The 19,167-nt window shown below is 43.0% G+C and overlaps 1 protein-coding gene across 2 annotated transcripts; it reads right to left on the bottom strand.

The window, feature by feature from the left end:
• Positions 1–14,425: 14,425 nt before the first annotated feature.
• LOC144753734 (olfactory receptor 4E2-like) lies at positions 14,426–15,735 on the bottom strand. Of its 2 annotated transcripts, none has more exons than XM_078641318.1 (2): positions 15,555–15,735; positions 14,426–15,455 (listed from the first exon to the last, which is right to left on the bottom strand). In XM_078641318.1, exon 2 carries the CDS (start codon positions 15,361–15,363, stop codon positions 14,437–14,439), a length of 927 nt encoding a protein of 308 aa, XP_078497444.1. In that variant the 5' UTR covers positions 15,364–15,455; positions 15,555–15,735; the 3' UTR covers positions 14,426–14,436. The 2 variants fall into 2 exon arrangements, with proteins under 2 accessions (XP_078497444.1, XP_078497445.1); XM_078641319.1 differs by having other exon boundaries at positions 15,546–15,735.
• Positions 15,736–19,167: the final 3,432 nt, after the last annotated feature.

Here is a 19,167-nt window from a genome sequence, read left to right on the forward strand (position 1 = left end):
CTTTGTCGTTGTTGTCATAATTCCTGCGCCAACGCCTCTCTAGGTTTCGGCATCGTTGTCTCTCGAGCCTTAATGGTTCCGAAAACCAAGGAGCAGAGGGTTTATTGCGGTTAGGCTGCACATTTTTCACAGGTGCTACATGATCCAATGCATTGTTCAGCCAGTATCCATAATTACTAGATGCTTCGTGTGGATCATCTGTGTATTCGGGTATTGTAGATTCAAGGAAGTTATTGAAGACAATATGATCAATATTTTTCCAATCACGACATTTAATTTGAGATCGTATGGTAGATGTGAAGTTTTTATGGCTCTTAACTAATATAGAAAATGTTACTGCCGAGTGATCTGTCCATGTAAGCGGGATCACAGTGGGTTGACTTATAAATAAATTGTTTGTAAATAGACCGTCCAAGGTATGACCAGCTAGATGAGTGACTGAAGAGACCCGTTGTTCCAAGCCAGCAGCCAGAAAATCAGAGATAATCCTAGTTGTATCTTTATCCGCATGATTTTCTAAATGGAAGTTAAAATCTCCCAGTATTGTATATTCTATGTTAGCGGCTACTGGTTCTAGTAGAAGATTAAGGGATTTCAAAAAAGATGTGCGTGAGGTGGGTGGTCGGTACAGTAGAGTTCCTTTAAAAGTTTGTATAGGAGAAAGGATAATAGTGAAACCCAAAGCTTCTACGAAGTCATGGTTCAAGGGTTCAGTTTTTAACGCTAAGCTAGCTCGGTGTATTATAGCTAGGCCTCCTCCCTTTTTTCCTGAGGATCTATCTAATCGAGTCACGTAATAGCCATCCGGGGTGGCTGTACTGAAATCCGGGCCAGATGCTAGGTCTGCCCAGGTTTCGGTTATGAACATAATATCTAAGTTTTGATTGGCTATTAGTTCAGCCACATCTTCCCTATGTTTTATGAGAGAGCCAGCATTTATAAGAGCACAATTTATGTATTTTCCTGTGATTCCAGTGATTCCAGTGACCGTAAGGGCTCCTAATTGTGAATGAGGTGAAGTTGTCTTAAAGGCGCAGTTTGGACATGGGTTAGTCGGTAAGTTACGCAAGGAGTCCGCATAGAAATGAGAGCATCGTTTGTAATTAAGTGTGTTTCCTATGCTCAGAAGCTGTGATCTGGAATACGTAATTACCTTCGACGTATGGTGGGAGTTACATAGGCCAGGGGATGTGGCGCGCAGCGCGGTCCCAGCGCGGACTGGCGCAGACTGGCACCCCTTTGGCACGGCTTCGGCGCGGTGATGGCGCTCCCGCTGCGCTCGACCGCTGCGCTTCCGGGTGGCCATTTTATATTCTGAGCCCCGCCCCAGCTGGAACGCTAACTCCGTTCTGGTCGGGGAGCCGGCTCTAAAACAATGGAGCTCACCCTGCCCTCCACACAAACGGCACGAAGCCGCGATGGAACGGGGCTAGGGTACAGGAACAGTGATGATGGTAATTTTAAAATTTTACGAAAACAATTAGTAAATCAATTGCGTCAAAACTAAAATGCAGGTAGTGCAAGGTACATTATAAAAACAGCGTTGTAGATGGGCTTTAAACAGCGTGCAGAGGAGGAGCCCCTTGCAATCTGCACGAGCTCTTACAGCAAAAAACACACACGGAGCTGCCACCACCTTGATTAGTTGCCCGAGCCCCCAGTCACGCTTGTTCTTATAATCTAAGCCCCGCCCCCAGCTGCAACGCTAACTCCGTTCTGGTCGGGGAGCCGGCTCTTAAACAATGGAGCTCACCCTGCCCTCCACACAAACGGCACGAAGCCGCAATGGAACGGGGCTAGGGTACAGGATCAGTGATGATGGTACTTTTAAAATTTTACGAAAACAATTAGTAAATCAATTGCGTCAAAACTAAAATGCAGGTAGTGCAAGGTACATTATAAAAACAGCGTTGTAAATGGGCTTTAAACAGCGTGCAGAGGAGGAGCCCCTCGCAATCTGCACGAGCTCTTACAGCAAAAAACACACAAGGAGCTGCCACCACCTTGATTAGTTGCCCGAGCCCCCAATCATCTAGGCACCACTGCTGTACACCTGCAATCAGGCAGATACTAGCCATGCACTCATGCTATCATTTAGACACAACTGTTGCACTCATCCACTCCTTTAAACACTACCCATGGATTCATCCATGCACTCAGGCACTATCTATACACGTCTCCAATCTCCGAGGCACTACCCTTACACTCATCCAATGAGCCAAGCACTATCCAAACCCTCATACAATCACTTAGACACGACAGTTACCCTAATCTATTCCCTCAAACACAACCTATGCACTCATCCATGCACTCAGCATCTACCCATGCACTGATGCATGTACCCAGGCATTACCCATGCAATCATTCAAACACTACTGTGCACTCATATATATACTCAGGCACTACCTATGCACTGCTTCAATCACCCAAGCTCTACCCCTACACTCATGCAGTCAGCTAGGCACTTCTCTAATCTCTCAGGCAGCTCTAATGCACTCATCTATTCCCTCAAACACTACCCATCCAAATGCCCCTTCTACGTCGTCGCAGCAAGCTCCTCCTGCGCCAAGGCCCCACATTGTTCCCAAACTTTTTGAAGCTGCACTTATTTGCAAAAAGTGTGAGACTAAACTCTGCATTGAATAGTAATGTCTCAATGTTATAACAGCTGCCATATAAGCACATAAATGTTAATTCTTTTTTATAATGTGCTCTTCTTATTGTTAGCAGCTTGTTCACTGTTTTTCATTTTTCTCTAAATCAAAAACACACAAAAAAAGGTTTATAAAAACAAAAAAAATCACAATTGTTTGAAAAAAGGTTCTTACAGAACCACAATATTGGTTAAAAAAAGTACAATTACCTGAGTGATTGCATGAGAACGAGGACATTGTGTGGGTGATTGGAAATTGCATGGGTACTGCTTGGATGATTATATAAGTGTGTGGGTAATGACTGGGAGATTGCATCAGTACAGAGGTAATGTATGGGTGATTGCAAGAGTGCATCAAAGTACCTGTGTAATTGGAGAACTGCAGGGGACGTGCACAGGTGATTGTAACAATGCATGCTTAGTGCCTGGATCATTGCATTAGTACATGGTAGTGACTGGATGATTAGAGTACTGCATGGAGAGTACATGGTGAATATATAAGTGCTAGGGTTTTGGCGGAGTGATTGGATAAGTACATGGTGCTGGCTGGATGATTGGACCAATGCATGGGCAGAGACAGGGAGATGGCTGCACTGCATGGGTAGTGCTCAGGGGATTGTAGCAGTGCATGAGTTAGTGCCTGGGTCATTGCATATGTACATGGGTACTGACTGGATGATTGGAGTGCTGCAATGAGAGTGCATGGTGAGTTTGCAAGTGCTTGTGTATTGGCGGAGTGATCGGATAGGTACATAGTACTGGTTGGGGGATTGAAGAAGTGCATGGGGAGTGAGAGGGCGATTGCTGGACTGCATGGGTACTACATGGGTAATTGAAGAAGTGAATGAGTACTGTGTACGTGGTTAGAGGACTCCAAGGGTAGTGCACAGAGGTTTGTAGCAGTACATGTGTTAGTGCCTGGGTCATTGCATGAATACATGGGCACTGATTAAATGATTAGAGTACTGCAAGGAGAGTGGATATTGACTGTATAAGTGCTTGGTTTATTGCCTAACTACATGGGTAGTGATTGGCTGATTGGCAGAGTGCAAGGGTAGTAGCTGGGCGATTTCATAAGTGTGTTTCTATGGTCAGGTGTTTCAATGGTTCTCTTCATTCCTCCGCCACAAATCACAAAGAGTCAAGGCAAACCACTCTGTCTCCCAGCCCTCTTCAGTACTCATGGTCATCCCCCAAGGGTCCGCCCTATCCCCTATCCTCTTCAATCTCTTCTTGGAACCATTAGTTAATTAACTAAATTCCACAAACATTCTCTTCCATATGTATGCGGACGATACGCAACTCTATTTGAAAATCTCATTCCCTGATAACATCATTTCACTCAACACTACCCTAACTTCTACTCAAAATTTGTTAACTGAGAACCATCTTCTGCTCAACACCTCCAAACCTCACTGCTTTCAACTGCACCCCTCTCATCATAGACTCAGCCAAATCTCTCGGAATCACCATGGACAAGCACCTGAATATGAAAAATCATATCAGCAATGTGTGTAAGGGAGCTAACCACCTGATGAGGGCACTCAGAAACATCAAACCATTCCTTCCACAAACTAATTTCAAAAGGGTGGTCCAAACGCCTGTCTTGCCGAGGCCAGACTACGGCAGCGCTATGCTCTGTGGCCTTGTCAAATACACCCTGGCTCCATTAAGGGCATCACTAAACAATTGCGGCTAGATGGGTTACAGGTACCAAAAGAGTAAAAATCCCCAGTCCTAAAATCTCTTAAATGTTTGCCCTTCGAAGCTTGAATTCAGTTAAAGATTACTGTTCTGGTGCACAAAGCCCTTCACTTCAAAACTCCCAGGTACCTAGCACAAAAGCTTGAAATATCCTGTGGTGGTAGAGCCTCAAGAAGCGCTAACACTTCCCTATTGAAACCACTTATCCTTAACAAAAAGAGAACTTGTCACCTAGACTTCTCGGGCGCTGCCCTTAAGACATCGAACTCTCTTCCACCAGAAGTACGCAGAATTTCCTCAATTACGGCTTTCAAACTGGAAGCCAAAAGACTCCTAATGAATACATTCTTACCTTAATTGGGAGAGGCTCATCTGCTCGAAGTCATTGATCCTACAACCACTCTACCATCATGTGATACTGCTCGTCGTTATAGGATAGTGTGCCCCCTTCACAGCCCGCTATATACATGTTTATTGTACTACTCTTCGTGACTGAATTGAACTGTAACTATGCAATCTTTTCTTGTTTCTTATTCTTACTTGATGCCGTTATTGCATTTATGTCCTTCCTTCCACCCTATTGTTAAGTGCTCTGATATCCTTCGGGTTCTTGTTCTCACTATATAAAACTTTAAAAATAAAATAAAATAAGTGCTTGGGCAGTGGCATTCTGATTTCATGAGTGCTTGGATACCAACTGGGTGATTACAGAATATGGAATCAGTCAATCATTACTCATGTAGTTTTAAAATCACCTAGTCTCTACCTTTGCATTCCTCTAATTGGTCAGGCAACTCTCAATACTTCACTAAGCCTACATATAACTGTATAAATACAATTAGAACACATAGATGAGTCGTTACATATCATCTAGTTAAGTAGATAAGTACAACATGCCTGCAAGGCTAATATGTGGCAGTTTACTTTTGAGCTACATCTTGACCATTCTATCAACAAATATATGACATCATTAAAGTATACCTTTCAACAGACTTAAGAGAGAAGGCTAATTAACAACACCTTTTAAGAGCATTTTTAAAACCACTTTTATTCTACATCTTCACCTTTGTATCTAAAATGATATGGCATCATTCAACTTTACCTTTGTTCACACTACAAAAAGAAGTCTAATTTACAACACCTTATTTCACCATTCAATCTAAAAATATGTGGCATCATTTAACTTTACCTTTGTACAAACTAATAAAAGAAACGTAATTATTAACATGTTATATAATCATCTTTTATAGCATGAGTACATGGGTACTGATTGAAAGATGTGAGTACTGCAAGGAGACTGCATGGTGAATTTATAAGTACTTGGGAATTGGCGGAGTGATTGGATAAGTACCTAATAATGTCTGGGTGATTGGAGGAGTGCATAGGGAGTGACAAGGTGATTGCTGGACTGCATGGGTACTACCTGGGGAATTGAAGGAGTGAATGTGTAGTTGGTTAGATGACTGCATGGGTAGTTTACAGAAGATTGTAAAAGTGCATGTGTTAGTGCCTGGGTCATTACATGAGTTCATGGGTACTGACTGAATGAGTAGAGTTCTGCAAGGAGACTGCATGGTGAATATATCAGTGCTTGGGCATTGGCTGAGTGATTGGATGAGTACATAGTACTGGCTATACCAAAAAAAAGAGAAGAAAATACCTCAAGACAACACTCCACTTAATGTGCATTAAACATTCAAATTCACACAGATATCTATGATCAATCGAGTGTAGAAGTATAGAATGAATCTAAGTTCAGTGATTCCCCCTTACATCCATATTGCTCATGTTCTGGGACTTGAGTCACAGGGTGCAACATTATCGATTACGCTTTGGGTGGTGCGACACTACTACAGAGACACACCCATTAGTTACTTCCTTCTCCAGCCCAGGACAGAACAACACCCAGAGTCCGGGGTCATTCTTCACACCCCCATGCTTGACTGGCATACGCCAAGCCAGCCCACTCCGCTTACACTAACAGGGAGGGAACTACAATGCTACATGTCCCAGTTCTTCCCTGTAGTGATCTCCAGATCGCAGGTCTAGATGTCAGCATGCCACAGACACTCCCTCAGGGCTGATTTACACCCACACCATACACATCCAGCATAGGGGTCACAGGACATGTGACCCTGCCAGACTTATGGAAGAAAACAGTGGTTTTCCCATTAATAAAAAAGCAAGCCTAAGAATTCATGACCCAGCAAACTACCGTCCCTTATTCCAGCTGCCATACCTTTCCAAGGTTTTGGAACAATTGACTACCTTCCTAGAGACTAATGACTTGCTTGACCCTTCACAGACAGGTTTAGGACTAATACCAGTACTGAAGCCACCCTGTTAGCCATATCCGACAACATCAGATCACTTGTCGATGAGGGCAAAGCCGTAGCTTTGATTCTATTAGGCCTCAGTGCAGCTTTTGAGACTGTCTCCCACTTTCATCTACTACGAATTCGGCACAAAAAAGGGATTTGTCATAAAGCCCTTGCTTGGTTTGCTTCATTCTTAAAAGACCGAACACAAAAAATACAAATGGGATCTTGCTCTTCTAATCTTCTAATCCAAAAGACATTGTTATTGTTATTGTTAATAGGAATTTATTAAGCACGCGTACACCCAAGGGTTTCATGGTGCTGGTAGCTGAAGTCAAGTGCGATCCGGGCCCTTAGGCATACGCCTGCTCAAATAACAGAGTTTTTAAAGATCTTCTAAAACAGAGGAGGTCGTTGCAACTTCTCAGAGCTAGGGGAAGGGAATTCCACAATCTTGGGGCAAGGCGAGAAAAGCTACATCCTCCCTGACGTTTCAGTCTGAACGGAGGGGTATCAAACAGAAGATGATGGGCTGAATGCAGGCTGCGCCGGGGAGAGTATTTGGTAAGAATGCTACCAATAAATCCAGGGCTCCTTCCATGAAAGGCTTTGAAGGCTAAACAGCCTGTCTTGAAACAGATCCGGTGAGCTATTGGCAGCCAATGAAGTTGGGCCAGGTAGGGTCTGACAGATGACCATTTAGGCTGTTTATAAATAAGTCTGACAGCCTGGTTTTGGACCATCTGAAGTCGTTTTTGCAAGCCAAGAGGGAGTCCAAGATAGATTGAGTTGGAGAAATCAAGCCGTGAGAGGACGAGGGCAATCACCACCTGGATCAGAGCAGAATGAGTAGGCAGATGGGCAATTTTCCTTATTTTTCACATTTGGTGAACACTGGAAGATATCACAGAGCCGACCTGTCCACTATGTGAAAGGTCAGCATTGATAGTGATGCTGAGGCTTTTCACAGATTGGGAAGGGACAGGAGGAGGACCGAGTTCAGATGGCCAGAATTGCGGACTCCAGATGTGCCTTCTATTTCCAGGCAGGACTAGCTCTGTTTTTCCAGGGTTGAGCTTCAGATGATTGACATCCATCCAGCGTTGGATATGGAGCATGGTGGTATGAAAGTCACTCACAGCACTGGGGGAGGTGAGGATAAAATAATCTGAAGATCTTCTGCATAATTAAATACTGTAATATTTTTGTTTTTTAATGAATGAATCAAAGGTTTTATATATAGGTTGAAAAGCACAGGGGAGAGCGAGGAGCCCTGTGGCACCCCGCAGGTAATGGGAAGTTTAGGGGCAGAGAACTTTCCTAGCCTAACCGCCTGGGTGCGGCCGGCTTGGAAGAATTTAATCCATTCCAGAGCGGGGCCTTGCAGGCCGGCCTGTTCGACACGGTTAGACAAGATGGTGTGGTCGACCGTGTCGAACGCGGCCGACAAATCCAGAAGTACCAGGGCTTGATGCTCACCTCTGTCAGCATTGACTCTGAGAGTATCCAGTACCGCCAGGATAACAGCCTCAGTGGAGTGACCCGGGCGGAACCCCGCTTGATTAGGCTCAAGGTACTCAGAGTCTTCGATGAAATTAGACAGGCAGCTGGGTACATGGGCCTCCAAGATTTTTGTGAAAAAGGGAAGGAGGGAAATGGGACGGTAGTTCAGAGGTTTAGTGGGGTCAGCCCCCGGCTTTTTTAAGAGAGGAACTACTGTAGCATGTTTGAGAGCCATAGGGACTGTGCCTTGTGATAGTGACTCATTTAAGAGAGGGAGCACGCACTGGGGTAAGGAGGTAAATATCTCTTTAAAGACATGCGGAGGGCAGCAGTCCACAGGAGAGCCTGATTTAACGCGGGACGCAAGTGAAAATAAGGTTTTTGTACAGATAGGTGAAAAAGAGTTTAAAACCCTTTGATTTATGGAAGTGTCTTCCAACGGTTCCCAATTGAGGGTATTGGGGAGACTGCATTTTATGGAAAGGATTTTATCTAAGAAAAATTGGTTTAAAGAGTTGCAGAGTTCCTCAGTGGGGGTCTGTGTCAAGGAGGTTCTGGTGTCATTGCATAGCTCATTGACAATCTTAAAGATCTCTTTGGATTTATTTGTGGCATTAAGGAGTTTGGAGGAAAAGTGGGCTGTTTTGGTGGTGGAAATGGCAATCTTATAGTCTCTACGGGCGTTAACAAAAAGTAACCTATCAGTGTTTAAATATTTTGATCTCCATTTCCTCTCGGCTTTGCACAAATCAAGTTTTTTTTGTTTGAGTTCAGGGGAGAACCATTTGTGTGCCTCAAAGTGACGAGCCCGAGAGAATTTAACAATGGGGACATGAATATTAGTGGCTGAAGATAGCCATTCTGTGATTTCTTCCATCATGATGTTAACGTCATATCCGAGGGTCGGTACAGAGTTCTCCAGGGTTTCGAGAAAGTAAGACATTAAGTATGGGGTTCCCCAGGGAGCCACCCTTAGCCCGACCCTCTTTAAAGCTTACGTCTTATCACTGTCAGACATCAGCAGGAAATGGGGATTTGAAATCTGGTCATATGCTGACGACACGCAATTGGTGAGTCCCCTCACAAATCAGCTGACAAGCACCGATACTAAGAACAACCTTATAAACTGCCTATCAGAACTCGCAGGTTGGATGTCCAAACCCTGCTTAAAATTGAACACCAATAAATCAGAGGTCTTGCTCTTCGGGGGAGCCCGTACAGTCTGGGACAACAGCTGGTGGCCCCAGGCCTTGGGCACCACCCGTGTACCTAAGCAGTTTTCAAGAAATCTTGGCATAATTTTCAACGATGCCCTATGCATGCAAAAACAAGTCCACACATTCTGCGGAAAAGGTTTTGCCACCATAAAACTTCTCAGAAGACTTTTTCCTTGGATTCCCTTAAAATGCTGAAAGTTGGGGACTCAAGTTCTGTTTTTAAGCAGCCTGGACTATGGAAATGCTCTTTATTTGGGCAGGGCTGATTATTTGTTCACCCACCTTCAATTGGTTCAGAACGCCGCTGCTAAGTTAATTTGCAATAAAAAGAAATTCAGCTTGGCTACCAGCTGCCTAAAAGAGCTCCACTGGCCCAGTAAGACAGAGAGCTAGTTTCAAGATCCTCTGTTTTGCACACAAAACATTGCATAAAACAGGCCCTTACGATCTACGAGACAGGCTAGAATTCCATGCTCCTTCGAGGAACTTAAGATCACGCTATCAGGCCTTTGCTTCAGTCAAGCATACATACAAGGTCAGAATGGGTGACAGATCTTTCTCTAAAGCAGCAGCAGCCCTGTGGAACAATCTCCCGCCCGATCTACGCCTCACAGAGGACCATGTACTCTTTAGGAAGAAACTAAAAACAAATGTCTTTCCTAGGTACTGAAGCTATCTAAACTAGGTTGAGAGTAAGCTGCTTAGCACATGCATTCTTTCCCAGCGCCGTGATGTCCCTCGGGATGATTGATGTGCTTTACAAGCACCATTAATACAAATACAAATAAAAAGGGCCGGGCGCACGTGCTCGTTGCGATTTCCAGTCTCTATCTGGGTGTGTCCTTGTGGGGACTATTTATGCATCAGGCCCTAGGGACCTACCACATCACATTCCCCATTGCCAGAGGTGACATGATGGCGTCCGCACCACGATAAAATGCCCATGACTTGAGGTGCACAGAGTTAGCGGCAGCTGAAACACTTTGGCTGACACGGGCCTCCGGCCACGTGGCGATGACTTGAAGTACACAGAGTTTGTGGCAGCTGAGGCACTTTGGCCTACATGGGCCTCCCTCCACATAGCGATGACTTGAGGTACACAGAGTTGATGACTTGAGTTGCCCTGAGTTAGTGCCACCAGAGCTGAGTGGGTGTGCAACCTGCGATGATAGGTAGGCCTCGATATGCTATCCTGGCAATCAAGACCCGATTTGAATTGTGAGCTCAGCTGGACCGTGTGTATACAAAAGGCAGCAGTCAGTACAAATAAGACTCGTCGGTGCGGTGCAGCAGGATGCACTGGGGGCCTATTGAGCGAAATTCAGCGGCAGCTGAGGAGGTTGCTGCGGCACATGGTGGACCCTCTTGGAGTCATGCCGGTGGCAGCAGGTTAGCATTGAGGTCTGGGTGCGCAGGGTCGGGCAGTCATTGCTGGGTGGTGCACCGGTCTGGAGACCAGGGCTGGGGAGCTTGCGGTAGATGTAGGAATCATGCACACTGCCTGGGAAGTTTGGGACAACATTAGTATACAGGCCCCTGTGGTCCAATTTTGCCTGCATATTGTTAGAATGCATGTGGTTTCTGTTGCGGTGATTGTATGGTGTCGACAGGGGGCACAAGTAGTACATGTGTGCAATTAATTGCCCCAACATGTGTGGGAAGTATGCTATGGTGTGGTTATCTTGCTTAGTCTCCAGCTGTTCCTGCGCAATGTGGGTGAAGTGAAGCTACAGGTGTACAAAGCTGAAACAAACCCTGATGCTTCCAGGTATAATAAATCCTGCATAATGAGACCGTTACTGAAAATCATGTGGTTGTAAACTTCCTTTTCTTTGCTACGAAGGTTAAAACCACACAAACGTCTGTTACGGTCGTTCTGTGCAGGATTGATCATACCTGTAACCATTCCGGTTTGTCCAAGTGCAATACATTGTACCAGATTACATTTGTGACCATACCAATGCTTGGCAAAAGAAAATGTCCCTGTATTTTAATATCGAAAGCAAGAATTCCTTACTCAGAACCCAGTGTCTAAGTTACTCTTTCATATCCTATTCCACAACTTTTTATTTAGATAACATCTCATAATCTATCAAAAGACAACAACTTCTAACTGCTAGGTTGTTTGTAATTTCTCAAAACAATTTATTGGCCACAAAACTATTTTAAAACATACAAATAAAGCTATTGCTAGCTTCAGTCAAAATCATAGTACTCCTCCCACTAGGGGTTACACTCTAAAATTATGCAAGTTAAAGAAAACTTTATTAAAAGACAGTCGATGCAGCTTTTCGGTGATCCCTTGATGCCTTCAACTTCTTCAGGACTAACAAAGTTTAAACATCTTAAGTTGACTTTGGTTATGATTTAATGCCATACTTCATAATATTATATGTCCACAGAAAAGATTGCCAGGATAAAAAACCTTTTTGACTTCATCATTTATCTCTGAATTTTGTCTTTTAGAACCACCATTTATTATAAAGTAATCTTATAAATCTTCATTCCCATTTAAAACAGGACAAATCACTGTATTTATGTGAGCCCAACGGTTGTTCAATGGCTGTGGGTGCGCCTTTAAATCAGCAGCGTCATATTCAGCATTACGGTAGTTTTTCAATTGACCGGCCATGAAGTCAGATTCTCGTTCCGCTGCCTCCCTGTTCTAACAGATTTCCGAATATGTTGTGCAACAAATCCGGAAGTGTTCCCCCAAACCTTTTACCTTCCTCAACTATTTTTGCTGATTTTGTTTTTTCTGTTCTTAGCACTGTGCACATTTCCAATGCTAACCAGTGCTAACGTGCATGTTATTCCCAATTGATATATTGAATTTACTTATAGGTCCCTAGTAAAGTGGTGCTACATGTACCTGGGGTCTGCAACTTAAATGCTACTAATGGTCAGGCACACTGATTGTGCCACCCACTTAAGCATCCCTTTCATACATGTCTCAGGCCTGCATTGCCGCCTGTGGGTGAAGATTTAAACTGACATTTAAACCTGGCAAAATAAAGCAGGTTCCAGGCCCAACCCTTTAATTGTTGTACATATAATTCACCTCAAGGAAAAGCCCTGAACACCCCAGAGGGTGGGGTGTAGTGTATTTAAAAAGTTGGACATGTACCTTTACGTTTTACAGGTTGTGTTGTGAAAAACTCTTAAGTTCATCTTTCACTGCTGCAAGGCCTACCTCTCCCATAGTATAACACCAGATTTGCCTTATTACATCTAATAGGCTGTCTCCTCCAAATGGAAACAGGTGACTAGGTCATGTTTGGTATCTTTGGAATTGTAATGAAAAATCCTCTCTTACGGTAAAGATGGACTTTTAGAAATTTGATAAACAATAAGAATGTTTGGCCTATTTATTGTCAGCAAGGCTCGGCCACTATGCATAAAGAAGGACAACAGAGGAACACCAATACAGACACATCTTAATGTGAACCTTTTAAATAACTGATCACGACTCGTAATCAACCTGATCAAATCTCATATCTATTATTCCTCATCAGTATGGGGTAGAACACTTGATGAAATCATTGTCAAAGTCCCAGTCAAGCATATCAAAACAGAAAATACATGACATACATCTTGAAACACATTTGATATCAATTTTTGCTGAAAAGTACTACACATTATTAACATAAATTCCAAAACAAAAACACAATAATTAACATTAGGGCCCCTATATTTTCCTGAATTGACGTGGGCCCACTAATGGCAAGCCAAAGCACCAGGGGTATTGTTACATTACTTTATTTTAGTAGGCTTTCTAAAGGTAACTAAAATCAAAATCAGTCAAAGTGTCCATGAACAAAAAGTCCACAGTCCAACATATTCACTTCTGTTGCACTGACTGAAGTGGGAATAGTAAATGTTTCCTCCTTTGCAACAAAAACCTACGTTGAAATGGTAAGTGGGGGTCTGATAATTTGTCACTGATACTGAACCCTCTATGCAAAGGTATATTTGCCACACCGTAGATATCAGTACAGTGCATGAAAGTGGGGCTCATTTTGCCCAATCAAAAAAATAGAGGGGTGCTCATGCGGTTTACACCCTAAAGGTGGCAGGACTACGCTATGAGTTGAACTTCTGCCACTAAAACAAGCAGTAATTTGCAGAGTTTGAACCCATTAATGCAGACTTAGCATACCACCTCTCTCATGTCAGTAAATTGAGTAGCATTGAATTGTTCAAGAGTAACGAGATACTTAGAGGTGCGTAAAGGAGATGTGTAAGAAATGGTCGTTATTATGATTGTTTTTCCTATGTTTTGAGCAGGACTGTTATTTCCACAAATTGTGTTAGGTCGTCTTTGTCGTGTTACTGTATACAGGGATGCAGTAGTACCTTTAGTGATAGTACACAAAATCAGAGTATGAATATCACAGAAACTTCAAAGAATCAAGCTTTCTTCTGTGATGTAAAACATCATTACACTCAGCCAAACACTTCAGAGCATACTGATAGGGTTGTCTAAATATTAGCTTTTTTCTGCAAAATTGCCTTTTTGACACAATAACCATGCTCATTTTATTTCTATCTTTGTAAAGATGTTTTGGCTCATCTTGCAGAGATGTTTAAAATGTGAATTATTTCCATAAACAGTGAATTCTGGTGAAAAGACAAAAACATGCTTTACGTGCTTTGCTTGACGGATGTATGACATTACAACGCATGCTTTTACATCGAGTGCCTTTACAACACGGTTTTTACAACGCAAACCTTTACAACGCATAGCGCTTTGGGGTGCTGGATAGTGAATAGTTTAATTTACTATTCCAACTCCAGTCCCCGTGGACACAAGGGAAGGTGTTGGATAGTAAATTGAACGTATTCCCTATCCTAGAGCGCCCCCCAGCGCAATGCGTTGTAATGGTTTGCGTTGTAAAAGTTGCATCGTAAAGGCACTGCGTGGTAAAAGTTGCGTTGTAAAGGATGTTTCCCTTGATTGACATGAAATGCATGCAAATCCTGCAATCATTCGATCTATCATCTGATCCACAACATTAATTTACAATGGTATTCCTCCTCGTCATCTAAATATTCGCTGACAGTCAGTTAAAAGTTTTCTCATGGAATTTTTAACTTCTTCGTTTCTCAAAGTATATATTAAGGGATTTAGCAGTGGGGTAATGACAGCGCAAAAAACTGAAACTATTTTATCCACGGGTAAACTGTTTGAGGGTCGAGTGTAAATAAAGATGCAGGGCCCAAAAAACAGGGTAACAACAGATAGATGGGCGGCACAGGTGGAGAGAGCCCTGTGCTTTTCTTCGGCCGAGTGTTTTCTTAGGGAGAGCAGGATAGACGTGTAGGATCCGAGCAGCACAATGAAGATGCCCAGAGATAAAATCCCACTGTTGCACACAATCAGTACACCTGTGAGGAAGGTATCAGAGCAAGCCAGGCTCAGTAAAGGTGGGATGTCACAGAAGAAACTATCAACCTCATTGGGACCACAGAAAGGTAGTCTAATCATCAGGACTATCTGACCAACAGAATGCATAACACCCCCCAGCCAAGCACCACATACCAGGAGACTGCAAACTCTGTTGTTCATGACGGTGGTGTAACGCAAAGGATTGCATATGGCAACATAACGGTCATAAGCCATCACTGAAAGTAGGAGCGCCTCTGCAATGATGAAGAGATGGTAAAGGAAGAGCTGAGAAAGGCAGCCACTGAAGGGGATGGTTTTACTTCTGCACATGATATTCACAAGCATCTTAGGGATGATGAGAGTCGGGTAGCACAAGTCAATGAGGGACAAGTTGCTGAGAAAGAAGTACATGGGAGACTGTAGTGATGAGACAACTTTCACTGTCACGATGATGGCCACATTTCCAACCATAATTGCCGTGTAAAGCATGAAAAATACCACACCTAAAACAATCTCCACCTCTTCGTTCTTCGAAAGTCCTAGTAGAACAAATTCCTTCACATTTGTTACATTTCCCATTTTTAAAGTTAATGTTTTGCACTAAATTCTCTGTATCGCTTTGAATCAATGTGTTGCTCGAAATTCACTGTATCGCTTTGAATAAATACAATCTGAAAAAGAAAACAGGGAAAGGAAAATAAAATGTGCACACTTAATAATTTTAACGTAATTTTACAATGCTCTTTCCAACACTTACATACTTTATTTACCTCAGTTCAATAGACCCACTCTTTAAATTCGAAGAGTTTCTTGTGTGAGATTTGGCATTCTCCTGTTTTGATGGCGAGGCTGCGAACTTCCCTGTCAAATACATATACATTCAATGGAGACCATTACTTGATTCATTGCTATAACTGTTTACAGTATTTCTTCACATACAGCTTATTTCAATATTGCTCTAAAACCACGGACCAAAGATGTGGCCTAAATAGTAGAGTATGGAACACCGTGGCGGTTTTAGAGTAGTTGAGGTGGCCACATACACTCACCTCCATCCACTGACAAGCACACACACTCACATACGTGTGTGCCCATATGCAGGCCCATACATTCACCAACACAAACAAACACACATACTCACACTCACCAGTTCACAAATGCACACATGCAAACACATGCACACCGAATTAAAAGCACACACATGCAAATACGCATACATTCATTCACACACATGCCCCAACTCATTTGATAAAGCACATACTGGGCTGTGGCAGTGAGTGGAGAGGGTGGCCTGAGGGAAAACATGATGGTCCAGGAAAGAGCTGGAGGTTTCAGGGAAGGAATGAAGAAATGGAGGATCCCACCATCTCTTGTTATTGGACTGGGTCAGCCAATAAATGGATGACCTTCCTCAACTCATCGAAGAGTGGGTAGCGGTGAGTGAGAGTTGTTGATTACACCAGCCTGTGAAAGGGTGTTGTAGGGCATCACCGATGGTAAGCCCTGGGCACGACAGGGCATAAACCTGAAGCATGTAGGGCTGACTCTCTCCTTCATCATTGGGAGAATACTTGCCTGGCATTTTACAGGCTGATGATGTTATTGCGGTCAGAGCTGTGACATATTGAAGTCTGCATACTTTGGCTCCGGCTGCAATGTTCATGCACATTAACACATGTAAAGCACCTGGTTTCCTCACACCGATATGATATGATGAGTGTATGTCAGGCTGACATCGCTTGGCCTAACAGACTCTCATCGTGCGTTGCAATTGTGGGGGCAGCAGCTTAGGCACTTATGATGGAGCAAGATTTCGCATGTTATGCGACTTGCTTGGATTCAAGAACCTCAAATAACTTATAACCATGTAATTCAACCTGTTTGTCTTACTAATTTCCCTTTATGCTGACATTTGGGTGTCCTAGAGACGCTTGCTTATGTGGATACTAACTCAATAATGTTTGTATCTAAAAATGGCCGCGGCTTGGCGGGTTTCTTTCTGCGGATGCGTTAGTCACACTCACGTGACATGACGTACTTGCAGTTCTGGTGGGAAACTTTGCGCCTGCGCACTTGCTTTTAAAATGACTGTCTGTGTCTTCACATGGTGAAGCTCGCGCTGATGTTTTCATGTTAATGTCTGTCTGCACTAATCCTTCACGCCATAGTATATTTAAAGTAAGGGGTATAGAGTAGCTATTCATGGTATACAGTGTATTCATTTATTTCTATGTTTTAACTTGTTTTCGCTTACTTTTCATGTACTGCGATATTGGGGGTCTGAGGGATACTCGAGCCGCCTTGAAAGTCTCTACTGCGCATGTCACCCTGGCAGAGAGAGAAGGCAACCTTGAACAGTGGAACTCAGCCAGCTGGCAGCCACAGTCCAGATGCTCCTGAGAGAGTGACCTGCGACCCAGCAGGATAGAGTCGAAATGTACTGCAAATGATACAATTGTAATTTTTCCATTGTATTCTGTAGAATATCTCATGGGAACCCCAAATTCAAATAGGCGGTTCCAGAGTATGTAAATGTGAGCTTACAGACCTAAATTGTGATTGGTGTGTTGACTTATCCTACTTGGGGACCAATCGAAATTGGGGATTCTGACACTTGCAACATTTGGGGGGTGGTACACTGACCCGAAAAGAGTATAACTAGCCTAGGTTTAGCTAGAGAAATTGTCCGACTTGTCCGAATAGCTGACCTGTCACTGACCCAACGCACTCAATAGGAGACTGATACAGAGGTGCTGCGGAGCACTCTGTCCGAAATATACCATAGACTCAAGAGGTTTTACTAAACCTTAAGTGCTGGCAAAGCACTTTGCTGGGGAATTTCGCTAACCCAATCGGGGTTCTGGCTGATAGCTGCAGAGAGGGTGGAGCGCAGGCGTTGCTTCCGAACTGCGGGTGCTGGTCGTGCCTTGGTGGTCCTGTCCTGATCCTAATCTGGGTTTCCTGTCCTGTCCTGGGGTGTCCATTCTGCACCTGCTGTCCTGTTGATGACTGTCCTTCCGTGGGGTTTATCCTGTCCTTAACTGACCCGTGGCCAGGGTTGGTCTTCACACCAGTCTAGGTAATTATAGTGCTAACAGTCTATACTGCACCTTCTATTTTTCTGTCTTTGCTTCAATAAAGACATACCTTTGCATATGTTAATTTTCCATGCTTTTTGCGCAATCTATTATATAAAAGTCATGCATTATTTTTCTTAGCATGTTCCTATGTTACCCTTCCTTTATGCACCTTTCACCATACCGTTTATGACATATAGATGTGATTTATAATTTTCTCCTGCAAGCTGATTTGAAGTAAAGTTGCTAGAATTTAGCGTGTTCCATTTTTCCCCTTCCTATAGATGCATAGGATTTCCAAACTTTCATCCAACCTTTTAAGTATTTCCCAGTAGTGAAATTCTAGTACGTGCATAAATGTGCCCATTTATAGTTATCTATTCTTGAGTTCCATTCTTGAAATCTGCTTAGCATATTCCCTGTTCTTACCTCACATTAAACTCATAAATCGTTGCCCTGATTTATTTTATATACGGCTATGTGCTCTTTGTTATCTTAATCATCGATTGCCTATTAGGTATAAACTGTATGCTTTCTGAATCTGAAATCTAGATAAAGCTTTTAAAACTTCTCGAGTTTGTGGTCATTTTATAATTACAAAGAAAATATAAAGTTGGTATTTGTGTTGCCTGCCTTTCTTTTACAGCCAGCTCTCTGATCCATTGTGGTCATAGGTGGATTGGTAAGTCGGGTACAGTAGAAATAAATAGGAAGGAATCAGGGTTACTGGTAGTAGAGTGTAAGGTCACCTGATTAATGTATATGGTGAATTGAAGTTTATGGGCCCGATACGTATATGGTAAAATTGTTGGTTGGGTGACCTGCGCGCTCTATCAGTAATTTTCTGGTAGCAGCGCTATGGTTAGGGACTAGTTAAAGTTAGGTAGGACTAGTTAAGATAGATAGGTAGGTCGGATGCTGCTAAAAATTTTATTGCTGCTAAAACGAGAAAATTATTGCTGCTAAAACGGTGAACATTTTTTGTGAATTGATCAATCACGTGAAATGTTTTGCTTTGGAAAATTATGAAATGTTTTAAATTGTTTTTTCTGCTGATATACTGATATATGTATTAACCCACTCGTTAGTAATTGTTTAATGTTTGTCTGGAATCCCCAGGGAATTGAATAGCGAGTGGTGAAGAGAATCCACTTCGCTTTGAGGTCACTGGCTCAAGGAAAATTGGTGCAGGTTAGGCAGAACTGGAAGATCTAATTAGGGTTTTCTGAATGTAGGTTTGAATAAATGATAGCAACGAGTTCGCTGGCAAAACTTTTATTGTGATATAACCTAGTAAGGGTCTCAC

This window comes from Lissotriton helveticus, chromosome 5_1, assembly GCF_964261635.1.
Source record: "Lissotriton helveticus chromosome 5_1, aLisHel1.1, whole genome shotgun sequence".
NCBI classification, from domain to species: Eukaryota; Metazoa; Chordata; class Amphibia; order Caudata; family Salamandridae; genus Lissotriton; species Lissotriton helveticus.

Bases quoted from the DNA above. Each gene is read 5' to 3' on its own strand.
- LOC144753734 (XM_078641318.1), bottom strand. From the start codon at position 15,363: ATGGGAAATGTAACAAATGTGAAGGAATTTGTTCTACTAGGACTTTCG.